The sequence below is a fragment of the Microcebus murinus genome, chromosome 4 (genome assembly GCF_040939455.1).
Source record: "Microcebus murinus isolate Inina chromosome 4, M.murinus_Inina_mat1.0, whole genome shotgun sequence".
NCBI classification, from domain to species: domain Eukaryota; kingdom Metazoa; phylum Chordata; class Mammalia; order Primates; family Cheirogaleidae; genus Microcebus; species Microcebus murinus.
Genome location: NC_134107.1, coordinates 14,648,675 through 14,674,942, shown reverse-complemented (window position 1 = coordinate 14,674,942; position 26,268 = coordinate 14,648,675). Strand labels below are relative to the sequence as shown.

The window sequence follows — 26,268 nt, the reverse complement described above, 5'->3', positions numbered from 1 at the left end:
AGGCCTGGCTCAGACCCCAGCCTGGGACACTGAGCACTCAGCGGCCACTGCACACACGCCCGCCTGGGACGGCCCAAACACCGGAAGCCCGAGGGGCCCGGCCTTTGCCGCCCGAGCACTAGGATGTGAGGGAAAGCTGAACCCGGCCCAGCCCAGGGGAGGCCGGAGCCCCTCCCCTGCCCCACGCCGCGCCTCTGCCTGGCAGAACCCGGGAGACCCTGCCTCTTCTACAGGGGTGGGGGGGCAGAGGTTGTGCCGGCCCCTCCAGGAACAACTTTGACAGGGAGCTCACACACACACACACACCCCAACACGGAGATCACTGACACACATAACATACACGCTGACATGGAGATCACACACACTGACACAGACCACACACACGCTGACATGGAGACCACACACGCTGACATGGAGATCACAAACACTGACACAGACCACACACACGCTGACATGGAGACCACACACGCTGACATGGAGATCACACACACGCTGACATGGAGACCACACACGCTGACATGGAGATCACATACACTGACATGGAGATCACACACGCTGACATGGAGATCACACACGCTGACATGGAGATCACATACACTGACATGGAGATCACACACGCTGACATGGAGATCACACACGCTGACATGGAGATCACACACGCTGACATGGAGATCACATACACTGACATGGAGATCACACACGCTGACATGGAGACCACACACGCTGACATGGAGATCACATACACTGACATGGAGATCACACACGCTGACATGGAGATCACACACACTGACATGGAGATCACACACGCTGACATGGAGATCACACATGCTGACATGGAGACCACACACACACTGACATGGAGACCACACACACACTGACATGGAGACCACACACACACTGACATGGAGACCACACATGCTGACATGGAGATCACACATGCTGAGATGGAGACCACACACACACTGACATGGAGACCACACACACACTGACATGGAGACCACACATGCTGACATGGAGATCACACATGCTGACATGGAGATCACACATGCTGACATGGAGATCACACACACACTGACATGGAGACCACACACACACTGACATGGAGGTCACACACACACGCTGACATGGAGACCACACACACTGACATAGAGATCACACCCACACTGACATGGAGATCACACACACTGACATGGAGACCACACACACGCTGACATGGAGACCACACACGCTGACATGGAGACCACACACACACTGACATGGAGATCACACACGCTGACATGGAGATCACACCCACACTGACATGGAGACCACACACACTGACATGGAGATCACACACACTGACATGGAGATCACACCCACACTGACATGGAGATCACACACACTGACATGGAGACCACACACGCTGACATGGAGACCACACACACACTGACATGGAGATCACACACGCTGACATGGAGATCACACCCACACTGACATGGAGATCATACACACACTGACATGGAGATCATACACACACTAACATGGAGATCACACACACACGCTGACATGGAGACCACACACGCCGACATGGAGACCACACACGCCGACATGGAGACCGCACAGACATCAACACGGAGGTCTCTCACACACACACACACACACAGTGCGGTGCTCAGCTCTGGCGTTGCTGGCACACTGACACCTGTGGGGATTCCCCTAAACGCTGACCTCGTCCCCAGGGAGAGCGAGGGGTTTGGGGCCAGAGTCTGCAGCAAGACCGACGCGACGTCCCCTCTCCCGGCCTCTCACCCCAGCACAGCCTGGAGCCCTCTGGGCCACTCCACCCGGGGCCTCTCGCCCCCACCTCCCCCAGGCCTGCCCTCGGCCGGAGCCAGGCAGCCCCTTCCAGGCGCCCCACCACAGCCTCGCCCCCCAATGCGTGGCCCGGCCCCGAGTGTGGTGGCCACAGGCGCTGCCCGGCCTCGCCCCCTGAATGCGTGGCCCGGCCCCGCGTGTGGTGGCCACAGGCGCTGCCCCAGCCTTGGCCCCCCAATGCGTGGCCCCGAGTGTGGTGGCCACGGGCGCTGCCCTCGCTTCGCCCCTCCAATGCATGGCCCGGCCTCGAGTGTGGTGGCCACAGGCACTGCCCCAGCCTCGTCCCCCGAATGTGTGGCCCGGCCCCGAGTGTGGTGGCCACGGGCGCTGCCCCGGCCTCGTCCCCCGAATGTGTGGCCCGGCCCCCAGTGTGGTGGCCACGGGCGCTGCCCCGGCCTCGTCCCCCCAATGCGTGGCCCGGCCCCCAGTGTGGTGGCCACGGGCACTGCCCCAGCCTCGTCCCCCGAATGTGTGGCCCGGCCCCGAGTGTGGTGGCCACGGGTGCTGCCCCGGCCTCGTCCCCCAAATGCGTGGCCCAGCCCCCAGTGTGGTGGCCACGGGCGCTGCCCTAGCCTTGTCCCCCAGAATGTGTGGCCCGGCCCCAAGTGTGGTGGCCACGGGTGCTGCCCCGGCCTTGGCACCCCAGGCAGGAAGCTGGCAGCGGCCAGGGCCGCCATTCGAACTGGGGCAGATGGTTTCTGGGAGGAAGTTGACAGTTCAACTTCAAATACAGATGACGCAGGCCCCACACTGCTTCTCCCCGCCGCCCCTGCCCCTGCGTGTGCCGCCCGCCCCGCCCCGCCCTCCCCAGGAGCCAGGCGCTGGGCCAGACACCCTCACCCCCGGGAGCGAGCGCCCCGACGCTGGGACGGGAAGAGGCTGCACCCATGGGGTCTCTGCAACCGCGGCCGGCCACCCTGTACCTGCTGGGGGTGCTGGGTGAGTACCTCTTCCGGGCCGAGGCCGGGACACCTGAGATCCCAGTTCTTCCCAAGTCTGACCCTGGGCCCGCACGCCACCTCTCTGGCGCCCCGGGGAGGTTTGGGCCACCAGGATCCCCATCTGCTCCCAGCCCCAGCTGGGCTCCCAGCCCTGCTTCTCACCCCTGGTGGCCTGGTGCAGCCAGGGCCTTACCGGACCCTTCCAGGTAGAACCCATGCCAAGACCAAGCCGTCTGGCCCATGTCCTATGTGGGTGCCCGGCCTTTACTGCGTTGCCTCCAGGGACAGGAGTCTCGCCACCTCCCGAGGCAGCTCTGATGATGCTCTGGGCAGACAGTGGGTCGCGGTGGTAGGGCGAGGCCGCCTCTGAGGACACAGCGTAGCTCCCTGTCCCCTCACACATCGCCCCGGGCGGTCCCAGAGGGACGCAGCCAGGCTGGGGGGCGTGAGCACTCGCTGGGTCTGCCCCCACTTCAGCCCCGGTTCTAAGCCCAACCGTGTATGACCTCAGCGAGGTCCCCACGCCTCTCCAGACCCCGATGTCCCCTAGTGTATACTGCAGGGGGTGTGACCTGGGGGAGACCTGACTGCTTCCTCGGGCCGAGAAGGTGTGGCAGGGTGGGGAAGGCTTGCTCCAGGGTGATAACGGGAGGAAGCGGGCGGCTTGAAGTTTGGAGGGAAAGGACTCAAGAGCGCAGTGGCTCACACCTGTAATCCTAGCACTCTGGGAGGCCGTGGCGGGAGGATTGCTCAAGGTCAGGAGTTCCAGACCACCTGAGCAAGAGACCCCGTCTTTAATAAAAAATAGAAAGAAATTAGCTGGACAACCAAAAATATATAGAAAAAATTAGCCGGGCATGGTGGCGCATCCCTGTAGTCCCAGCTACTCGGGAGGCTGAGGCAGGAGGATCTCCTGAGCCCAGGAGTCTGAGGTTGCTGTGAGCTGGGCTGACGCCACGGTACTCTAACCCGGGCAACAGAGTGAGACTGTCTCCAATAAAAAAAAAAAAAACAAAACAGGACTCAGGGGCCTTGTCTGCCTGAGCAGGGAGCCTCGGTTCCCTCCTAGAGACGCTGGGTGTGTAGGTGTGAGTGTGCGTGTGAGTCTGCATGCGTGTGAGAGCTGTGCGTGTGCTTCCAGGCCCATGGCCTCCAAACGCAGGCTTACCTCCCCCAACACATGTGACGCTGGCTCATGTGCAGACATGTTCGCATGGCTCTTATCCCACGTAACAAGAGGTACAAAATGCCTTCCGTCCCCGGGCCAGAGGCCTAGAGGCAGGCCCCCGATGGGCTTCCGGGACCCTGCCAAGCAGCGGCTGTGGCCTCCTTGGTCCTGGGGATTCCTAGGAACAGGCCCTCAACCCTTCCACCTGCCCCTCACCTGTGGCCTCAGACCCCCGGGACAGGGAGGCTGGGCCCAGCCAAGCTCCAGCTGGGCATGGGCAGGGGTCCTGCTCCGCGGCCCTCCCACCCGAATCCCAGCACGGGGCGAGGCTCCCAGCAGGACCAACGCAACCCAGAGTCAGGACTTGCAGACAGCACCTTCACCCCCAGTATGGGGCCATCTGGAAGCCCAGGGGCACATGGTCCCCGGCGTGTCTGTTGGTGTGAACTGGCGGGTGACAAGCATTCCCCTAGTTCAGGTGGTCACCGCTCAGAAAATACTTTTGAGGCCATTTTCTGCTGTAAGCGCCACAACAGCCTGTGACGCGGAGAAAAGCCAGTGCAAACCCAGGGCAGAGCAGCTGGCGGGCAGCAGAGCCGACCCCGGCCAGCACTCCTGCCCTCGTGGTACACCCTCAGCTAGGAGTAAAGTCCTGCCGGCCACTTCCATGCCGGGAAGCGGCCGCGGGACACAACCTCCCCCAGCAGATATGCGGCCGCTGGGGGCCAGGCCCGAGGCTGGGCGCAGAGAGCACAGGCCCCTCCAGCCCTTCCAAGAAGAGATGCTCTGAGCCACAGCCAGGGGACGCCGCAGCCTCCTGGCTGGCGTGAGGCCTTGGAGACCTTGGGCACTGGGGGAGCCTGGGGTGCCAGCGACAGACCAGGGCTCCCCACAGCCCCAGCCCACCTGGGGCTCACCTGCGGGGTGGGGAGGCTCTGACCACTGCAGTTTGGAGTCCAGTCTGCCACTTGCCGGTGGGTGACACTGGACTAGTTCCACAAGCGTCAGTTTCCCCATCTGTAAATTCGGAATGGCAATAGCCTGTTACGGAGGCTTATCGGGACGAAACACATCAAGGCATGGGGAGCTTCAGCAAGACACAAGGCGAGGTAGGACCCGGGAGGGAGGAGAGTCTCGCCAGAGGCCCGCCCAGCCGTCGACCTCTCTCCCGCAATCCTCTTGCACAGACTATTACTTCATTCATTCATTCTTTCATTCATTCATCTGTACATATTTACTGAGCATCTTCTGTGTGTCCAACTCTGTGCAAAATGCCAAGGACACAGCAGCGACCAAGACAGGAGCCCCTGGCCTCATGGGTCTGGCCAGCCAACAGAGGAGACCCGTTAGAGAACACGAGTAAACCAGCGCCCGCAGCAGTCACGGATTCTGACACCCCGTGACAAGCACAATGAGGGCACCGCTGGCTGAGGCACGATGCAGTGTGCACTAGGAGGCTGGGCTGGGCAGGCAGGGCGAGCCTGTCTAAGGAGGTGACCTCTCAACTGAGAGGTCAGAGAAAAAGGGAAAAGGGTCGCAGGCAGAGGGGACGGCCAGGGCAAAGGCAGCAGGGACGGACGGGCCGAGAGCGGCTGGGCGTCCACAGTGGAGGAGGGAGGGGCTCCAGCTGGAAGCAGGCCACTGTCCGGGCTGCAGACCTGAGGCCCTTGGCTCCGCACACAAAGGATCAGGCTCCTTGCAGACCCTCAGCTCCCTGCCCCCAGCAAGGAATGGAGGGACCCGGAGGCCCGAGGGCTGGCACTGGCCTTTCTGTCTCTGCCCGGCTCCACCAGTTCAGAGAGGTTTTCCTGGCAATGAGCAGGAAGAGAATTCAGCTAAACTTGACAGAAGTGATCGAACATCTACTTGTGTGTGTGTGTGTGTGTGTGTGTGTGTGTGCTGTGCGTGCATGTGTGCATACATGTGTGCAGTCCTGTAGAAGGGGCCTTTGGAGCAATGCAGACCTAGGCCTGATTTCTACTTGGCCACCCACAAATGACAAGAACACCTGTCGGAGCCTCAGCCTTCTCATCTATAAAAGTAGAGGCTCCTAGCTGCGCTTAACTCAAAGGATAATTGCAATAATTCTATCAGATTCATTCAGACAGCAAGGATTTATTGAGCACCTACTGTGCGCCAGGCGTTGCTATAAGTGCTAGGGACACAGCAGTGTACTGTTTGACACAGCAGTCACAGATCCTTGTCCTGGTGGATCTGGGTAGTCGGGGTGCAACAGGGAGACAGGCAAGAGACAACTAAGCTAGTGCTAGAAAGTCACAAGAGGTGTGGGGACAGCCGGGACAGGGGGCACCGGGGTTATGCGGAACCTAGGGAGGGTTCAGTGGCCTCAGGAGAGGACAGTGTCTGAGCCAGTGCTTGAAGCACGTGAGCGAGCCCACCGCGGGGGCCTGGGGAGGTGGGTTGCAGGTGGAGGGCCGAGTGGAGAGACACGGCAGCCGCATGGGCCAGCGAGGCCTCCGTGAGGACTTGGGCTTTTCCTCCCATGCACTGGAGAGCCACGCAGGAGCAGGGGTGAGTAGAGGAGACACCCCAACTCTCACCTCTTCAGGTCCTCACGCCCTTAATCTGGAACCCTGGGCCAGATGTGTTTGGGAACTCAGAAGTTTTCAGATTGTGCAAAGTTATATCGCGTAGGTACTGTGTGTTTATAACACGCACAGCGAGGTCAGGGGCAACACCCCATAATCGCACGCATGCCCGTTTCTGCAGTGAAACATACGAGCTTGCACACTCAGAGGGACCCGGTGAGGACAACTAACACCCTCCCGCGAAAATGCACGAGAAAACATTTTGGAATTTTGGATTTTGAATTGCAGATAGGAGATTGTGGGCCTGGATCACGTCCTCTATAACTGCCACTGCCATCACCATTACTGTCACCATCATCATCATGTCCGTTAGGGGCTTGACTCTCGAGGTTCCCACAGGGACCCAACGCTCCCTTCTCCCTGGGGGCACAGAGGGACAGATGCCAAAGGAGCAGGATAAGAAATGGGTAGTGGCAGTCGGCAGAGGCGACAAGGGTCCTAGGCACCACCACAGACTCCCATGGAGGCATCGGAGGGAGCCTCCCCGCGGGCCTCAGTTTCCTCCATTTGTACCATGGGGCAAGCAGACTCTGGGGTCTCCCCGTGGTTGACTCCCAGGGGCCCCTGTCAGGTGATGGAGACAGGGTTTCTGTCCTGACTGCACCACCAGCTGCTTGCGTGAACTTAGGCATGTCACTCAACTTCTCTGAACCTCAATTTCCTGATCTGAAAATGGTCCCTTCTTCACAGGGCTATGGGTGGAAAGAACAAGCCCTCGTGCATGAGAGAGCTTCGGAGTACGTGAAGCTCTGAACAAAAACAAAGGCTTGTCACTGTGACAGCAGAGACACCATACATGGCATGAAACTCATGCAAATTCAATTAGACACACCAGGCTGCCGGGGAGAGAGAGAAATAACAATTTAAATAGCAGAGGCCATTTGCCCACCATGCTCCGTCTGCTCACGGGTGCAGGGCCCGGGTGAGCGAAATTAAAGACCCTGCCAGCGGGCTCCATTCCCCAGGCCTCCCTGGTTTAAACCCAGTGGGATTCCATGTGTGTTTTGCACATAAAAGGCTCCTCATCGGAAACCGGCCACTTCTTCTGGGGTTCAGCCCAAGAAACAAGACTTTGGCCCCTGCGATCTCTGTTTTCCGGAAGCCCCAACACGGCTCCACGTTAGACACGGCTACACTGACGACTGCTGTCTCAGAACAGAGGTGTTTCTGACCTTCCAAGTCAGCCAACGTAGAGGGTTCGAGGGAGGAAAAGCCAGAGTCCTCCCCAAAAAGACAGACACATTGCGCCTGACGTACTTGGATGGCTGTGGTTATGAAGAGGGTTGTGGGCTGACGGAGGGCATCGCTTTTTATGGAAAGAAGGGAATGCCTGACTTCCAGACCAAGCTGAATCAGTCCGCAGGTTTCTTATCTGTGACACAGGCTGGTGACAGCCTCCCTCAGACAGGGCTTCAGGGAAGAAACGGGGTCTTCTGTGAAAACCCTCACCCTGGGGCCTGCACAGGGCAGGGGCACTGTCATTGTCACTATCATCGGTAATGTCCCAGCCCTTCCCCGTGTCCCCAGGTGCCCGCTGGCCCTTAAGCAGGCCACGCCCTTGCCCTCCATCCCCCAGCTTGTAGGGGCCTCGAATGCAAATGCCAAAGGGTCCAAGCAGGACGTAGGAGTGAGTCTGAGACGGAGGTCAGGAGTGCGGGGTCCGAGGCCGGCTGGCCCCGGGGAAATTCCTGGGTGAGTACTCGCCCCTGCACGCTGCCATGGCCTCATCATCTGTAAAATGGAACCGATCATGCAGGTCCACAAACGTTCATCTGCAATTCCAAAACCCAAAAAGGATTTGCAAATCTCTGACAAACGCATTTGGTGCAAATCCTGACCTGAACAAATGGGAGACTATTTATAATCTCGATGCATCCCGCTGAGTGTGAAATTCATTCGTCTTGCTGCAGACACTGCCGTGTGCTTGAAGCCAGGGCTCTCCAGACACATGGCGATGGTAGGAGGCCACCGAGGCGCTGGCAAAACAGAAGGCACGGGCCACGGCCACTGCCTGGGTCATGCAGCCAGTGTGGCCAGCATGTCTTGTTGCTCAAAAACATCTGGAATCTTAGGATTTGTTTAAAAAGCAAAGAAAAATCGCAAGAAATCTTTTTGTAGAATTGGCTCGAAAATTTTTGAACACTGTGTAAAGCAGACAAAACTCACACGTGGTGGAATGCGGCACATGGGACGGCAAACTAAGGGCCACAGTGAGGTTCTTCCCGAATACTGTGGGCCGAGAGGAGGGGGAGGTAGGGGATGAGGCTTTAAGGGTCTCGGAGCTGCTTTCAGGAACTCAGCTAATCCTCACCAAGACCCCAGGGCCAGCAGGGTCAAAGCAGCTGGGGCTTGAGGACAGTAATTAAAAGCCTTCCAACTCTCTCTGGCTTTTTTATTTTATATGATTTTTTTTTTTTTTTGAGCCAGGTTCTTGCTCTGTTACCCCAGCTAGAATGCGGTGGTACAATTATAGCTCACTATAACCTCAAACTCCTGGCCTCAAGTGATCCTCTTGTCTCGGCCTCCCAAGTAGCTGGGACCACAGTTGTGCACCACCACACTCAGTTAATTTTTTAATTTTTTTGTAGATATGAGGTTTCACCATGTTGGCCAGGCTGGTCTCGAACTCCTGGCCTCAAGCGATCTTCCCACCTCGGCCTCCCAAAGTACTGGGATTACAGGCGTGAGCTGCTGAGCCCAGCCTCTTTGGCATTTTTGGCCCTGGGTTTTGTCCAGGCCTGCCCAGTCCAAGCCCTAAATTGTGGGAGTTCCAAGGGGACGCTGGCAGGGGAAGAAGGTGCCCCCAGAGAATTTTCATTCCCAGCCCCAGCTGCTCGGGGTCTAGGTGCGATGGCAGATGAGGAAATGGCACGATGCTTCCAGCCTCGTGGTCCCGCAGTCCCAGGCTTCTGCTCACAGATCTGGCGGCCGCAGAGCACTGGGTCTCAGGCTGCGGGGTTCCAGGAAGCCCAGGGCAGGGGTGAGCTGTAGCCATAGGGCGTCAGGGAGCCCCTGGTACAGTCTGCAGGGTTCAGGGGAAGGAGAGTGTGAGTCTGAGCCCTTTGAGAAGCAGCTGAAAGAATGAAAATAGGTTGTGGCCCACCAAAACATGACCGTGCTCATGGACAGGTAGAAAGAACAGAGACCCAATGTCTGTCCTCCTCTGCTCGCCCCCCACCAGCTGCTGAGATACATCAGGAACTCAAGATGACAGACCACAGAACCAAGCTTCATTTGTTCTGCATAGTTTTTAAAATTTGATTCAAGGGGAAGGTGAGGGATAGAGGAATCTAACTTCCTTACTTTACAGACGAGGAAACCAAGCCCAGAAAGGTTGAGTGACTTGCCAAGATCACACAGCAAGTTCACGGCTAAGTCTTCCCCCAGCATGTTTAACTGACTGAACAGAACCCCAGGTTCACTCCCTCTGGTCAGAGTTACACACCAGGGACATGCGGGGACCGGTGAGACACGGGGCAGGACGCCGAGGGCTCCCCATGGAAGGGCAGGGAGGCAGCCTGGCCAGGCGGGCAAAAGCGCAGACTCGGTGCCAGGCGGGCAGCTCAGAGTCCCGGCCCCAGTGCTCAGTAGCCGCCTGGACAAGTCATTTAACCTCTCTCAGTGTCCTCATCTATAAACTCGGGACCAAAATAATAATACCTGCTTCATAGCACTGGGGTGAGGACTGAGAGAGTCAATGTGTAAAAAGGCCTGGAAGAGTGAAAGCTGTAAAAGTGGTGACGATGGTGATGATGATGGTCACGGGGGGGAGGGGAGGAAACGCTGCTCATGTGAGGACCAGACAGGCGCCCGGAGGGAGGCCTCGCCCTGGAATGCATAGACACCTTCTCTCAACACGGCATTTTCTTTTCTAGAATTTCAGTGTTTTAGAATTTCTCCAGCTTGTTCGGTCTTTCCTGGGCACCACCTGGGCTGTCCCATGTAGGACCCGCAAGGACGGTCAGGCCAGTCCCTGCCCCCAGGGGGTCTGGGTCGCGTTCATCTCTGTGTCTCCAAACTTGGCACTTTGGAGGAGCAACTGGGTGGCCGAGAGCAGAGAGTTTGGGTTTTGAAGTCAGACTCGTGGTTTGAATCCAGGTCCTGCCACTTGCAGGTCATATCACCCCAGACAGGACACTTGCCCTCGAGTGTGTTTATACCATGAACACACTCAACTCACGTCGGGAGGCCGTGTGGAAGATTAACAATATTATCTGTGATGAACCATGTCGAGTACCAAGTACACAGTGGGTGCTCAATAATTGGTAGCTACTGCTAATAATGAAGGTTGACTGTGATGACTTGCGGAATACAGATGCTCCTGGACTTACAATGGGTTTAGTGCCCGATAAACCTATAGTGAGTTTAAAATATGATCATAAGTCAAAAATTCATTGAATGCCCCATAGACCAATTGTAAAGTTGGAAAATCCTAAGTTGAACTATCGTAAGTCGGGGACTATCTGTGGGAAAGGCAAGTGGTGAGCCCCGTGGCCCGGCTCTCTGCTTCTGGACTGGGAATCCTCCCGCTGGGAAAGCCCCCGAGGGCCCCCCAGGCCCAGCGCTCGTCACGGGCCAGTAACACCAGCTCTGAGCGCTGAACGCCGGCCAGGAAGGCGCTGGGCTTTGCATAGATTACTTCGTGGCATCCTCGCATGGCTGGAAAGCTGCTCCTAGTCTGATCCCCATGCTATGAATGAGGAAAACGGGGCTCGGGGGAGCCGGGAGACTCTCTCCCTGGGCCCCACAGGCAGGAAATGGCAAAACTGACACTCAGTCTCAGAGTGGTAGAAAGTTACCAGTGACTGCCTGTCCAGTGCCGGACAGCCCCGGCGGGCAGATCTTCGGGGTCCCTCTCCCCACAGGCGCCACTCCAAGCTGCCTCAGCCCTCATGACCTAGCCAAAGGAATGACTCCCTAAAGGTAGACTGCTCTGGTCTCCATGGGAAGCTGGGACCAGAGGGAAGTGGGAGTGGGAGGTCAAGGGTGAGAGGTGAGGACAGGGCAAAGGGCCTCGTGCTTCCTCTGTGACCACGATGGCTGGGCGTCTGCCCCATGTCCTCCTGAGGCTGCCATAGATCAGATGATTGACAGCTGGACCATCCCTTTCCACCCAGGCCAGAGCTCTGGCCTCTGCCCCGGCCTGACACTCCCTGTTTGTGAGAATAATCTTCTGAGGCCCATGACTCCTAGAGCAACCATGATGGGATCTTGCAAAGATGGGGGAACTTATCACGGGACCACAGTGACTTCATTACGAGGAGTCTTGCTGGCTCTGGGAGGAGGATGGGCTGGTGGGGGCATATCACCCCTTAAAATTCTACCACCAGCTTCAGAACACTCAAGCAAGAACAGCCTTTTGTTTTTTTTTTTTTTTTGAGACAGAGTCTCACTTTGTTGCCCAGGCTAGAGTGAGTGCCGTGGCATCAGCCTGGCTCACAGCAACCTCAATCTCCGGGGCTCAGCGATCCTACCGCCTCAGCCTCCCGAGTAGCTGGGACTACAAGCATGCGCCACCATGCCCGGCTAATTTTTTGTATATATATTTTTAGTTGGTCAATTAATTTATTTCTATTTTTGGTAGAGACGGGGTCTCGCTCAGGCTGGAGTTTCGAACTCCTGACCTTGAGCAATCCGCCCGCCTCGGCCTCCCAAAGTGCTAGGATTACAGGCGTGAGCCACCACGCCCGGCCCCAGCCTTTTGTTTTTAAACACTCTTATTTATTTATTTTTTTAAGAGACAAGGTCTCACTGTGTTGCCCAGGCTGGATTCGAACTCCTAAGCTGAAGCAATCCCACTGTCTCTGCCTCCTGAGTAGCTGGGACTACAGGTGTGCAACACTGTGCCCCGCTAAACACACCTATTTTTTAATGCCCAGCAACAATATCTCACAGGCAATCTGAAGAGCTTTTCACCGTATAAAGTAGTCTCCCTGGCCCAGTGCTGTTCCCAGCTGCCCTCCGAGCAGGAAGCCCAGGAGTGAGACAGATGGAAACCAAAATACTGCCCCTGCGCCATAACTGCTGCAGCTGGTGGGCACAGAGGGTGGGCTCTCAGGCCACGCGAGCTTGCTGCGGTGGGCGGGTCCCTTCATCTCTTTGAGCTGTGGTCTTCTCCAGAAACTGGGAGCTGTTACTGGAAAGTAGCAAATGTTGTCTTCAGTTCCCCCTCTGGCTTATTTCTCAGTTCTCTAGAACTATGGAGTTCAAACTTCTTTGAAAGCAACGAGAAGGACATTTTTACATTGCAACCCCCAGTGCACAAAACGTGGTCCTTACCCTTGCAAAGCACGGTGCCATCTGCCATTCTCTATTCTAGTCCATTTCGTTTGTTAAGAAATTGAGGGTGGCCGGGCGCGATGGCTCATGCCTGTAATCCTAGCACTCTGGGAGGCCGAGGCGGGCGGATTGCTCGAGGTCAGGAGTTCGAAACCAGCCTGAGCAAGAGCAAGACCCCGTCTCTACCATAAATAGAAAGAAATTAACTGGCCAACTAAAATATATATAGAAAAAATTATCCGGGCATGGTGGCGCATGCCTGTAGTCCCAGCCACTCGGGAGGCTGAGGCAGGAGGATCGCTTGAGCGCAGGAGTTTGAGGTTGCTGTGAGCTAGGCTGATGCCACAGCACTCACTCTAGCCTGGGCAACAAAGTGAGACTCTGTCAAAAAAAAAAGAAAAGCCGGGCGCGGTGGCTCACGCCTGTAATCCTAGCTCTCTGGGAGGCTGAGGCGGGTGGATTGCTCGAGGTCGGGAGTTCGAAACCAGCCTGAGCAAGAGCGAGACCCCGTCTCTACTATAAATAGAAAGAAACTAATTGGCCAACTAATATATATAAAAAAAAAATTAGCCGGGCATGGTGGCGAATGCCTGTAGTCCCAGCTACTTGGGAGGCTGAGGCAGTAGGATCGCTTGAGCCCAGGAGTTTGAGGTTGCTGTGAGCTAGGCTGACGCCATGGCACTCACTCTAGCCTAGGCAACAAAGCGAGACTCTGTCTCAAAAAAAAAAAAAAAAAAAAAAGAAAGAAAGAAAGAAAGAAGAAGGAAAGAAGGAAAGAAGGAAAGAAAGAAAGAAAGAAAGAAAGAAAGAAAGAAAGAAAGAAAGAAAGAAATTAATTGATGGTTGCATTACTACAAAGGGATACCAAAGGGACAGCATGAGGAAATCTGGGGGCGGGTGATGGAACTCGTGTCACCTTGATGGTGACAGTGGTCACACGCACGTATATACCTGTTAATATTTGTAGAATTGTGCACTAAACAAAAATCAATTTCACTGAGTGTTCATTTAAAAAGTAAATTTTTTTTAAAAGGAAAAACAAATTGATAGTTGCAACCCACTAAATTGAATTCATGATCACTTAGGAGTTCCAAGGTGTAGCATGGAGATCCCTGCCCCGAACCCCGTGACAGTGGCGTGGGGAAGGCAGAAGGGGCCATTGCTCAGGCTGCGGGTGAGCCGGGGAGAAGGGACAGGGTGGGAGGCTTCACTTCCTGACTTTGTCTCTCCTTTCTGCAGTCACTTCCTGCCTCGGAGGGCCCAGCTGGGACGACCCAGGTAAGGAAGAGCCACAGGGAGGGAGGCCCGGGGCAGGGGGAGAGTGGGGCTGCAGTCCCATCAGGCCACAGGGGGACCTTCTGACCAAGAAGCCATCACCTCCGCCAGAGTGAGGCCCACCACACACACGGACACGGACATGTGCACGTTTAAGATGCCCACATGGGGGTGCGTGTCCTCCCTGGCCACACAGCGCCACACGAATGCTGGTTCTCACCATCAGTTTTATGATGACCCACTCACTATGCACAGAAAACATACCGGCCCACAAATGCATCTTGCAAAGCCCTCTTTCCTCCCCACTTCTGTGTTTGGCTCACAGTCAAAGCCATTTGCAACTGAGGCTACAGACAGGAGCTGGGCCAGATTGTACTGTGTTGAATGTCCAGCCGTAGAGGCCAGCATTTCCCAAATAGGGTTCCATGGAACGTGCTGGATAAAGGGCAGGCAACACCTCATCTCCCACTGGGGGCACTGGCCTGGTAAAGGCTCTGAGAAGTCCCGCAGCAAAGAAACATGTTAAACCATTTTTAACCCAGCAGTTCCCACACTTGTTTCACCACAGACCTCTCTTTTCCGCACTGACTGGGATAGCATCATGCTGAATGTGTCTGTGGCGAAATGTGGCTGGAGGGGCTCACGAAGCCATGGTGCAGCCACAGGGGGCTGCAGGGCCTTTGGCAGGCCCCGAGCTGGGACCTGCATCCTTCACTGATGTCCTAGCTCCAAGATCTAACAAGATGCTTGACCCTCCTGAGCCCCGATTTTCCCACCTGTGAAATGGGAATAAAATCCAGTCCCTGGGCCGGGCGCTGTGGCTCACGCCTGTAATCCTAGCTCTTGGGAGGCCGAGGCGGGCGGATTGCTCAAGGTCAGGAGTTCAAAACCAGCCTGAGCAAGAGCGAGACCCCGTCTCTACTATAAATAGAAAGAAATCAATTGGCCAACTGATATATATATAAAAAATTAGCTGGGCATGGTGGCGCATGCCTGTAGTCCCAGCTACCAGGGAGGCTGAGGCAAAAGGATCGCTCGAGCCCAGGAGTTTGAGGTTGCTGTGAGCTAGGCTGACGCCACGGCACTCACTCTAGCCTGGGCAACAAAAGCGAGACTCTGTCTCAAAAAAAAAAAAAAAAAAATCCAGTCCCTGGTGAAGCTGTCATGTGTCAACTCACTGGGCAGGAAGCCTGAGAAGGGTTCCACCAAAGTTAGCCCGCTTGGCCTCTAACTGGCCAGGTGACCCTGGCGAGCCCTGGCCCTGTGCTTTGGCCCTAAAGCATCCTCAGCTAAAGAAAAAGGCAGCCTGACCAGTGGTTCCCAACCAGGGAACCCTCCACCGCAGAGTCACCTGGAAGAGCCGTTTACAAAAATTCTTCTATAGGTGGCACATTCATCTGGCTCAAAAATTTAAAAATATAAAATGATCTAAAGTGAAGAGTCTCACTTCCATCTCTGTAGCCCATCTGTCCCGCCCACCCCAAAACCCCAGGTAATGACCACTTTTATTTGTGCCCTGCGTATTCTTCCAAAAGCTCTTTATGCAAATACGAGCGCACACATATGTACGAATATTTTCCCCTCCTGAAGTTTTATAAAATCGCAAAAGCCACATACCTGCCTATGACCCAGCGATTCCAGTCCTAGGTATCTACCCAAGAGCAATGGAAACGAGTGCCCACACAGAGACTGCGTATGAATGTTCATGGCAGCTTTATTTATATAGTAGTCAAAAAAACCTGAAAACAAACCAAATGGTGAATGGAAAACAATTGTGGCGTATCCATACAATAAAATATCTAACAGTAAAAAAGAATGAATCCCTTGTACATGCAGCAACATGGATAAATCTCCAATACATGCTGAGTGAAAGAAGTCAAACCAAAAAAAAAAAAAAAAAAACATGCTATATGGTTCCATTCATATGACATTGCAGAGTAGGCAAAACTAATCTCTGGTGACAGAAAGCAGATCAGCAGTTGCCTGAGGTGCATTCAGGGAAATTAACTGTAAAGGGGCAGGAGAGAACTTTCTACTGTGTTTCCCCAAAAATAAGACAGGGTCTTATATTTATTTTTCCTCAAGAAGACACCCTAGGCCAGGCGCGGTGGCTCACGCCTGTAATCCTAGCACTCTGGAAGGCTGAGGTGGGCGGATTGCTCGAGGTCAGGAGTTCGAAACCAGCCTGAGCAAGAGCGATACCCCGTCTCTACTATAAATAGAAAGGAATTAATTGGCCAACTAATATATATAGAAAAAATTAGTGGGGCATGGTGGCACATGCCTGTAGTCCCAGCCACTCGGGAGGCTGAGGCAGGAGGATCGCTTGAACCCAGGAGTTTGAGGTTGCTGGGAGCTAGGCTGACGCCACGGTACTCACTCTAGCCTGGGCAACAAAGCGAGACTCTGTCTCAAAAAACAACACAAAAAAGACACCCTAGGGCTTATTTTCAGGGGATGTGTTATTTTTTTTTTAAGTACGGAGCAACAATCTGCATTTATTCAAATATAGTTAAGTCGTCTTCTTCTGGAACATCATAATAACTCTCCAAATCCCGAATTCCATCCTGAATTTCTTACAACTCTATTTCCTTTAGAACCATTGGCCCCCATCTCTCCTGTCGAGCAATAGAGCTCTCATGGGGCAGCTGAGAAGGGCTGCTCGTCTTCTTTACCGCTCTGTGACAAAATGCATGGGTTGTGCAGATTCACTACATAGCCACACTCATCACTAGGTCTTATTTTCGGGGCAGGGCTTCTATTGTGCAAATGCTGAGAAATCCTGCTAGGGCTTATTTTATGGGTAGGCCTTATTTTCGGGGAAACACGGTATTAAATAGGTGGTGGAAATGTTCCATATCTGGATTATAGTGGTGGTTCCGTGCATTTGTCAAATTCCACTGAACGGGTACCCTTCATGTGAGTTCATTGCACTGTATGGAAATTGTATCTCCATAAAATTGATTTCAAAAGTTCAAAAAAAAGACATCAGGCCCTATCCCAGACCTACTGAGGCAGAATTCCAGGAGTGGGTGATTCTGCTGGATGGTTGGTGCTGAGAACACCTTGCCCCCTGCTCCAAGCTCCCTCCGGCTCTGACAGCTGGAGCCCCACCCTCCTGGGTGCAGCTAAAGGCCGCCTGGGCCAGGACCTCGCCAGCCTGGGCTTCTGGAAAGTGCCTGCAGGGCCAGAGGAGATGGAGCTCACAAGGCAGCCAGGGGGCAGGAGGGGACTTCGCCGAGCTGTGGGGGGCCACCGTGGACAGCCCTACCCAGCCTGAACCCCTCTCTGACCCTCAGATTTCCAGGGGAGGCTAACCGGCTCCAACTCGCGGTGCCAGGGCCTGCTGGAAGTCCAGTTCAGGAGCCGGTGGCACACGGTTTGCAGCCAGAGCTGGGGCCGGAGCCCAGACCGCCGGGAGGACGCCCGCCAGGCCTCGAAAGTCTGCCAGAAGCTGCGCTGTGGGGAGGCCTTGAACCTGGGCCCCTTGCCGCACTTCAGCAGAGCCCAGAACCACATCGTCTGCCGAGGGCATGTGGGGTCCTTCTCCAACTGCAGTTCGGAAAGCCGGTGCCAACCTCTGAGCCTCATCTGCCTAGGTGGGTAGCCAGCCAGCCACACGGCACCCTGGCCTGGGCACCAGCCCCGAGGAGCCGGCCCCGGGCCCGCATCTGGCGCCTGAGCAGGCTGGTGGAAGTGGTGAAGGGTCCCTGGTTGTAACCAGCAGCCCCCAAGACACATACACTGGTCGAGGGACTGCAGGGACCGGCACCTGTCTGGTAGGACGGAAAAGGAGGACCTGGTTCTGCCAGTTGCTAACTTCAGTGTCCCCTCTCTGAACCTCCATTGTCCCATCTGTAAAGTGGGTGGTACTGCCCACCTCACAGGAGGCTTAGAGACAATGTGTGGACCAGGTGGACTTAAAGTGGCAAGTGGTACTTACGTCGAGAGCACCTGGTCTGTCTCAGCACGGCCGGCTGCCCCCAACTCCCTCACCCACCCCCGGCCACATCCCCTTCCTCCCTCCTCTGTCCTCCCGCCATTCCCTCTCCCAGAGTCACCTTCATCATGTCATTGCAGAGCCCAAGACGACCACACCTCCGCCCACAAGCCCCCCGCCCATAACGACGCCAGAGCCCACAGGTAAGAGGGTTCTGACCTTCATGGGGTCAGAGTTAGCAAATGAAAACCCAGGATGCCTGGTTCCATTTGAATTTCTGTGAAATGTGGGAATTTCCAGTATAAGCGTGTCATATGCAATATTAGGGACCTTACCCCCAAGGCCAGCCGTCAGTCGGCATTTGTCAGTGGGCTGGGGCCAGAGAGCAGATGCCGCGAGCGTGCCGCAGACGCCGGCACTCAGGCTGGCTCCCGGCCCTGCCCTCTCCTCGCCCAGCTCCTCCCAGGCTGCAGCTGGTGGCAGGGCCCCGGGGCCTGCGCTGTGCCGGCGTGGTGGAGTTCTACAGCGGCAGCCTGGGGGGCACCATCGCCTACGAGGCCCAGGACAGCATCCAGAGCCTGGGAGGGTTCCTGTGCCCGGCCCTCCACTGCGGTTCCTTCTTGAAGCACCTGCCAGAGGCCAAGGCCACCAGAGCACCTGACCTAGGAGAGCTCCGGGAACACGGGCGCTTGCCGATTCGGTGGAAGATCCAGAACTCGAGCTGTGCCTCCCTGGAACAGTGCTTCAGGAAAGTCCAGCCCCAGGAGGGCGGCCAAGCTCTCGCCATCGTCTGCTCCGGTGAGTGAGGCCCGGCCCAGCCCCCGCACCTCCTGCTGCTCTGGGATGGCCGCAGCCGGAGCACCCCCGCAAGGCCGGGGGACACACATGCCCTGCAAACCCCGCCTGCAGCGCAGGGTGCCCGGCACCGTGGAGAACACGAGGGAGGTTGAGGCCTGATCCTTGGCCTCTAAGAGGTGGGACGGGGTGGCGGGGGGAGGGCACACACACACTCAGTGACCTGGGAGTCTCCACAAAGCAACACCGATCAAAGCCAAAGGAACCGCTGGCTCAGCTGCCACATGGGGAAGTGGAGGCAGCAGGACTCCAGCAGAAGGCAAGGTCTCCTTGTGGGTTTGGGGAGGAAAAGGGAGAAGGGTTTGTAGGCGGGAATTGTGGCTTGTGCCAAACACAGAGCACTTGAGGGCGGGCCTTGCGGGAGGGGCATGCATAGATCCTGCGAGTTGAGGATGCAGAGATGGTGAGAGGTGGGAGGCCCCTGAGGCCTGGGGGTCTCTGCAGAGGGCCCAGAGCCACGGCGACAGGTGAGAGAATAGTGATGGTGAGACCGAGGGGAGGAGGCAGCTGAGACTGAGTCTGTGAGACCCCAGGGGGCCAACCCAGGACCGATGGGGGAAATTAAAGGGAAGTGACCACAGCTCAAAACAAGGAAGGCCAGTCAGGAACCAGGTCCAGAGGCAGCGGGTCCCATCCCGGGAGTGTCCCGGGGAAGGCCACACTGTACTTCCCGGGACCTTGCTTCATGCCACGGACCATTCCAGGGCATTTTAATTAACGCATTTTCACAGTGACCTTAGGAGGTGGGTGTTATTGTTACCCCTTTTTGCAGATGATGAAGCTGAGGCTCAGAGAGGTCAAATGTCTTGCCCAGTAACCTAGAGCACTAGCTGGGATTTCTGCTCAAGCGGTGTCACTCCGGAGCCCGTCGTCTGAGCCTCGGCTATGCACAGTGCGGTGCTGGACCCACAGTGGCACCTGGGAGCTGGTCAGAAATGCAGCCTCTCAGGCCTCACCCCAGACGTTGCGAGTCAGAATCCACATTTCAGCAAGGCCCCCAGTGACTCGAGTGCACAGATCTGGGCGGCACTGCGCTGGGCTCCTTGGATCCTGCAAGCAGGACAGCCCTAAACCACTGGGTACATGGTGCAAATTAGGGAACTGCTGCCCCCTCTGGGCACAGGCAGCCCCCGAGGGTCCCCTAGCCCAACGAGGAGAGTAGGGGGTGGCTCTCAGCCCCACTCACCCTCTGCTAGGATCCCTCCCGCAGGCTACACGGGCAAAACCATACCCAGGGTTCTTGCCTTTGAAGCTGCTTCTAAATAGGTTCGATAGGGCTTTGAAGGTAGGTGTTGCTATGGAAACTGGCCAAAGCTGGTGAGATCACAGCTCGCTCTAAACTGAGCCTGCGTGGGCCCCAGCTCTGGACTCCCAGCGCCCGGCAAGCAGAAACGAACGTGAGTCTCTGGCAGGCCAGGCCCGGCGTGCTGAAAGCCTGGCCCTCAGGGTGCATGGCCTGGGCAGCAGGCTTCCCCGGTTCTGTCCCACTCTGAACCACCAGGACTCAGAGCAGGAGGTCTTCCCCTTCCCTGAGCCTCAGTTTCCCTCTTCTGAAAATCCCTCCTTCTTGCCAAGGTGCAGCAGGAGAATGAGCGGACAGTGCCAAGAGGGAAGCGGGCCCAGGTGGAGCCCATTCCCACACTTGTCACTTGCCCCACCTGGCAGGGGGCCAGCTCCCTGCTGGTGGCTGCCAACAGGCATTGCCACACTGCCAGCCTCTGGACAGAAAGTGCCTGTGTGGCTGCATGTCAGGATGGTGCCACCAGCTGCCAGAGGCACAGGGGCAGAGCTTAGTCCGGGGAAGGAGGGAAGGGCAGAGAGGAAGGCGGCCTGTCCCGGTGGTCCCACAGTGTCCCCGCCCGTCAGGGCCCTCCTTCGCAGGGGGCATGGGACCACAGGGACCAGCACTCAGGCTCAGGGCCATACCTGCTCCCTCACCTCCCACTGCTTCCCCTCCCAGATTTCCAGCCCAAGGTGCAGAGCCGCCTGGTGGGGGGCAGCAGCGTGTGTGAAGGCAGCGTGGAGGTGCGCCAGGGCACGCAGTGGGCAGCCCTGTGCGACAGCTCCCCGGCCAAGGGCACGGCGCGGTGGGAGGAGGTGTGCCAGGAGCAGCAGTGTGGCAGTGTCAACTCCTATCACGTGCTGGACTCCGGCAAGACGACCTCCCAGGGGTTTTCCTGTTCCCAGGAGAAGCTGTCCCAGTGCCATGAGCTTTGGGAGAAAAAATCCTACTGCAAGAGGGTGTTTGTTGCATGTGAGTTGGCCCCGGCCCACGGTGGGTGGAGGGCAGTTCTGAACTTCCCTGCTAGGACCGGTCAGGGTGCATGTCTCTCAAGGATAGCCCCAGGAGCTAGAGAGCCCCAGAGAAGGAGGGAGAGAGGGAACGTGGGGAACTGGGAGCAAGAAGCAGACAGCAATGAACATGAACGGTTAAGGAGCGGGCACAGCAACAGGCAGGGCAGCTGACGGGTGGCAGAGCTCTCCCTTCTCCCTTCCACGTTCCAGGATGGAAGGTAGAAAATCAAGGGTAGACGGTATGTATTCGCCGCATGAATGGTAACTGAACACAGATAAAAGAGATGGATGGACAGACGGATAAAGAGAGGGCTACCCGGCCACCGGCACACAATCGTATACTTGTATTGATGGCAAATGGTAGAGTTAGTTTATAACGAGGGTGGCAAATGACAGCTGGAGGATCAATTGTTAGATGATAAATGGTGGATGGATGAATGGGTAGCAGAGACTTCTAGCAACGGAGGGACAGCCAGACAGGTAACTGCCTTAAACACAGGCTTGGGGAGCTCCCAGAAAGAGCGAGGGTGGGTGAGGGCAGCCAGCAGCTTCCCTGGGGTGGGCAGTTTCCATCCCCCAGGGCTAGAACTGACCCGGATCCTCCCCTCCCCCAGGCCAGGATCCAAACCCGAGGGGCCCGGCAGCCGGCACCGTGGCGAGCGTCATCCTGGCCCTGCTGCTCCTGGCGGTGCTGCTGGTGGTGTTCGGTCCCCTGGCCTACAAGAAGGTGGTGAAGAAATGTAGGTGCCCGTGCCCCTCGTGGCTCTGTGCCCACATGCGGAGATGAGGGGCTGCGCAGGAACCCTGGGAGGGGGGTCCCACCTCGAGAGGGCTGGGCCGAGGGCACCTCTGCTGCAACCCCCAGATACCCCCTCCCCATTGGCCTTTTCCTGCCCAAAGTCACAGGAAGTCAGGGAAGTCATAATCACTGATTTGCCCATATCTGCGGCCCAGTGAGATCTCCTCCAGGCCAGAGAGAGGGTGTGGCCATGCCCTAGGCTGCGGAGGCGGCCCACGGTGTCATCAGCAGGGCCTCTGACGGCAGCAGACGTCCCAGGCCCGGCCCCACCACTTGCCAGCTGCCAGCATGCTGACGGGGCCACTTCCTCTCTCTGAGCCTGTGTCCTCGTCTACCAAACCGGCAGCTGTGCAGCTTGCGAAGGCAGAGGTTGTCCCCGCCTTGCAGAACTCGGGAGACAATCACTCAGAGACAAGGAAGTGAGCTCAGAGAGGCTGGGGACAGAAAGCGCAGAGCGGGCAGGGCTGCCCTCAGCGCCTGCCCAGGTCTGGTTCTAAACACCTGTGGCTGATTCTCCAGGGGAACCAGCCACCTCTGCGCCCTCCGCAGCTCGGTTCCCCTCCTGGGCAAGTTAGAAAACTGAGGCCCCTGGCCGGGCGTGGTGGCTCACGCCTGTAAACCTAGCACTTTGGGAGGCCGAGGCGGACGGATTGCTCAAGGTCAGGAGTTCGAAACCAGCCTGAGCGAGACCCCGTCTCTACCAAAAATAGAAATAAATTAACTGACCAACTAAAAATATATATACAAAAAATTAGCCGGGCATGGTGGCGCATGCCTGTAGTCCCAGCTACTCGGGAGGCTGAGGCAGAAGGATCGCTGAGCCCCGGAGATTGAGGTTGCTGTGAGCCAGGCTAATGCCACGGCACTCACTCTAGCCTGGGCAACAAAGTGAGACTCTGTCTCAAAAAAAAAAAAAAGAAAACCGAGGCCCCGAGAAACTCCAGACCCTGAGAACCCAGCGGCCCGGCCCTCAGCAGCGCCCACACCTCCTCCCTCCCTCCCGGGCCCCGCCCCGCCCCCACCTGTCCTGACGCCTTTCCTGTCTGTTGCCCAGTCCGCCAGAGGAAGCAACGCCAGTGGATTGGCCCCACGGGAATGAACCAGAACAGTAAGTGTCCCCAGAGGCGGGGCCTCCCTTGGCCCCAGGATAGAGGCCACAGAGGCAGAGACAAGGTTCTCTGCTGACCACAGACAAAGCCCGTGGCTACTTGAGGCCTGTGATCTCCACGGTCCCCGTCTAAGGTGTGACTGTGGCTAAGAGATGTCCCCACACCGGGGAAAACTGAGGCTTCTAGATGGGGCAGATGGCTGGGCGGTTTCTACCACGGAAGCCTCAGAGACCATGTGTCCCCTGTCTCTTGCCTTGTCTCTGGGGCCCCCAGGGGCCTTCACCTCCACCGGCACATTCCCCAACACAGCGGCCAGTGGCTGTCAAAAGGTCGCACTCATGAACGAGGACTCCATGACCACACAGATTGGGAAAATCATGAGTTAAAGCAAAGCTAAACACGGCTCTTTATTTCAGGACTTATCAGAACCTCAATGGGCCTTTTTGCGTTGTTCATCTGCGACGCAGGGATACGTTAGGAAAGGCTGCCAAGCTAGTTTTATCATGGGACAACTCAGGGACAGCTTTAGAACATTCTGGTGCAGCCAGCCCCACCCCACCCCTGGTCTTCGTCCTCTCTCTGGGCCACTGCCCGAGCCACCCTAGTGGCTACAGCCATATCCCACCTCCTGCCACCCATTCCACATTTGTCCCCTTCACAAGTTCAAGCTGAGTGCAGTGGCTCAGGGAGGCCCAGGGAGGAGGATCACTTGAGCCCAGGAATTTGAGACTAGCCTGAGCAACAGGGCAAGACTCCATCTCTACAAAAAGTTTAAAATTTAGCCAGGCAATTGCTTTAGCCCCAGAGTTTGAGGCTGCAGTGAGCTATGACGACACCACTGCACTCTAGCCCAGGCAACAGAGTGAGACCCTGTCTCAAAAAAAAAAAAAAAAAAAGGTTCTGTGTTGTTCAATCTTTTTTATACTCTAAAAGCCCGCAGCTCCTGAAGGGCAGGGAGCCTATGTGCCCTGTCACTTCTGCTTGGTAAATGCTGGATGAACCACTGGCCGATGGAAGGCCCCGCCCCGTCCATCAGATCGCCGGCCTGCCCAAGGCCGCTCTGAGAGTCTGCCGCTGGCCCTGCCAGCGTGGACCTCCCCAGGGAGAAAGGGTGGGGGGAGGTATTGAAGGGGCTCTGGGTGCCTTCGCCCTTGCCCATGTGATGTAAAGGGAATGGGAAATTAAAGTTCTAAAGTTCTGGGCACCTGCTGGGGACGGAGGAAGAGGACAGAGCAGCAGGTCTAATGCCGCTGTCTCCTGCACCCGCTCAGTGTCTTTCCACCGCAACCACACGGCCACCGTCCGGTCCCAGGTTGAGAACCCCACAGCCTCCCACGTGGATAACGAATACAGCCAGCCTCCCAGGAACTCCTACGTGTCCGCTTATCCAGGTAAGTGCCAGCCGGAGCTCCCAGGCAGGCAGGCAGAGCTGAAACAGGCCGGCCAAGACATGTCACGTGATGCCATGAAGGTCATGTGATGGCCCAAAGAGAGAAGGAAGGCCCCAGGGCACAGGGGATCAAACTGCCTGCTAGACAGCAGGTCACAGCAGGGCAGGATGGATATACAGCAGTCACAGGCCTCAGCTGTAGAGAAGAATGCACTCAGACGCCATTAACCCCAGCCTTGCTGTGACCTAATGGGCCCGCTTCCCTGCAGGGCCCCGAGAAGCCTGGTAAATGAGGCCCCTCTGACTCCCGGAGCCAGAAGAGAGCCATTAAGTGGGCTGCAAGGGCCTGGGCCCCAGGGAGCCTAGAGTTCAGCATCATTAGTGAACGTTTGCCTGACTTGATCAAAACAGATACCAGGCTGTCACTGGCTCTTAGAGCTACCCTCTGATCTTGAGACCCACTGTGGGCGGCGGCTCTGTGTAGCCTGGCGGGACAAGGCCCTGCGAGCCCCCTGCAAACAGCCTCCTTTCTTTCCCAGCTCTGGAAGGGGCCCTGCGTCGCTCCTCCGCCCAGCCCGACAACTCCTCCGACAGCGACTATGATCTGCACGGGGCTCAGAGGCTGTGAAAGGTGAGCCTGTCTCCAGTCTGACGCCCGGCACCAGGGGTCCCATGGCCCTGGGGATAAGCATCAGCCACCGGGTGCCTCGCTTTGTCCCCACCTGCACAAACATGAACAGAGGACCCTGAGCAATGTGGGTGATGGGAGTTGATTTGTCAATTAGAGCAGAGGAACCTCAAAAATCATCTCGTAGACTCCACTCACACGACCATGCAGTCGGGAGCCCCTACGAGCTCTATGATGGAATAACACCCCACAGCAACACCAGCCTACCAGCATGGAGAAGCCCCTGGCGCAGAACAGCCACTGTCCCCAACCTGGAGCCCAAGGCGTGGGGCCTGCCCCATCTCCCTGAATAACCTCCCGGTGTCTTCCTCTGACACCTTTCCTTCTCACCCCACAGAACTGGGAGCCAGGAACAAAAAACCAAGAGCCAGACATATTTATCCTGAGAAAACTCTGCATTCACCACTCAGAAATGACACCCCAATTTCTACGCCAGACAGAACGTGGACAGAGGCCAGGGTGCCTTTCAAACAGGTGCTGCTGCCCTGCAGGGGCAGGCTGGCTCTCACACCCCACTGGGCCCTGGCCCCACAGGGACCTCCACGACCCACAGCTCGGCCGGCCACTCCAAGTGAGGAGGCTGGGGTGGGCGGAGCCCGGAGCCAAGCAGCCTTCCAGGCAGAGACTGGGGGTGTCCAGAAGGGGGTCCCTTTCCCAACCCTGTGGCGGGGGGAGCAGCGCCAGCAGAACTCAGCTCCCTCGACTCCGACCCTGATAAGGAACGACAAGGAAGCTCACACCTGGGCTCGCGCATTTTTAATATGTTCTTTGTAAATAATGCTTTTTGTACTTCCTGAGAGTGCTCTGGCCTCCTCTGTCCTGGTCTACCCCTGTGATCCCCTGGGGAAACCTCCCAAGGGGGGGGGCTCTGCGGAGGCAAGGTCAGGGCTGCGTCCCCAAGCACAATGACAGCATCTGCGAGCCGGGGACCGTGTGGGCCCCAGGTTGCCCTGGCCGCCCCCCCACAGTCTCACCCGCCCCACGCCGTCCCCCCCCCATGACTGCCCGCACCCCGCACCCACAGATGCCGCCCGCCACGCCAGAGCAGGGCCCGCTGCCGTCAAAC

General features: G+C 56.9%; 1 protein-coding gene across 1 annotated transcript; it reads left to right on the top strand.

The window, feature by feature from the left end:
• The first annotated feature begins 2,643 nt into the window (after positions 1-2,643).
• On the top strand, positions 2,644-25,996 carry CD5 (CD5 molecule). The gene is made up of 11 exons (XM_012778336.2): positions 2,644-2,793; positions 14,091-14,129; positions 17,426-17,725; positions 18,207-18,269; positions 18,523-18,864; positions 20,882-21,175; positions 21,831-21,956; positions 23,070-23,123; positions 24,396-24,515; positions 25,054-25,145; positions 25,540-25,996. Exons 1-10 carry the CDS (start codon positions 2,742-2,744, stop codon positions 25,140-25,142), a joined length of 1,479 nt encoding a protein of 492 aa, XP_012633790.2. The 5' UTR covers positions 2,644-2,741; the 3' UTR covers positions 25,143-25,145; positions 25,540-25,996.
• Positions 25,997-26,268: the final 272 nt, after the last annotated feature.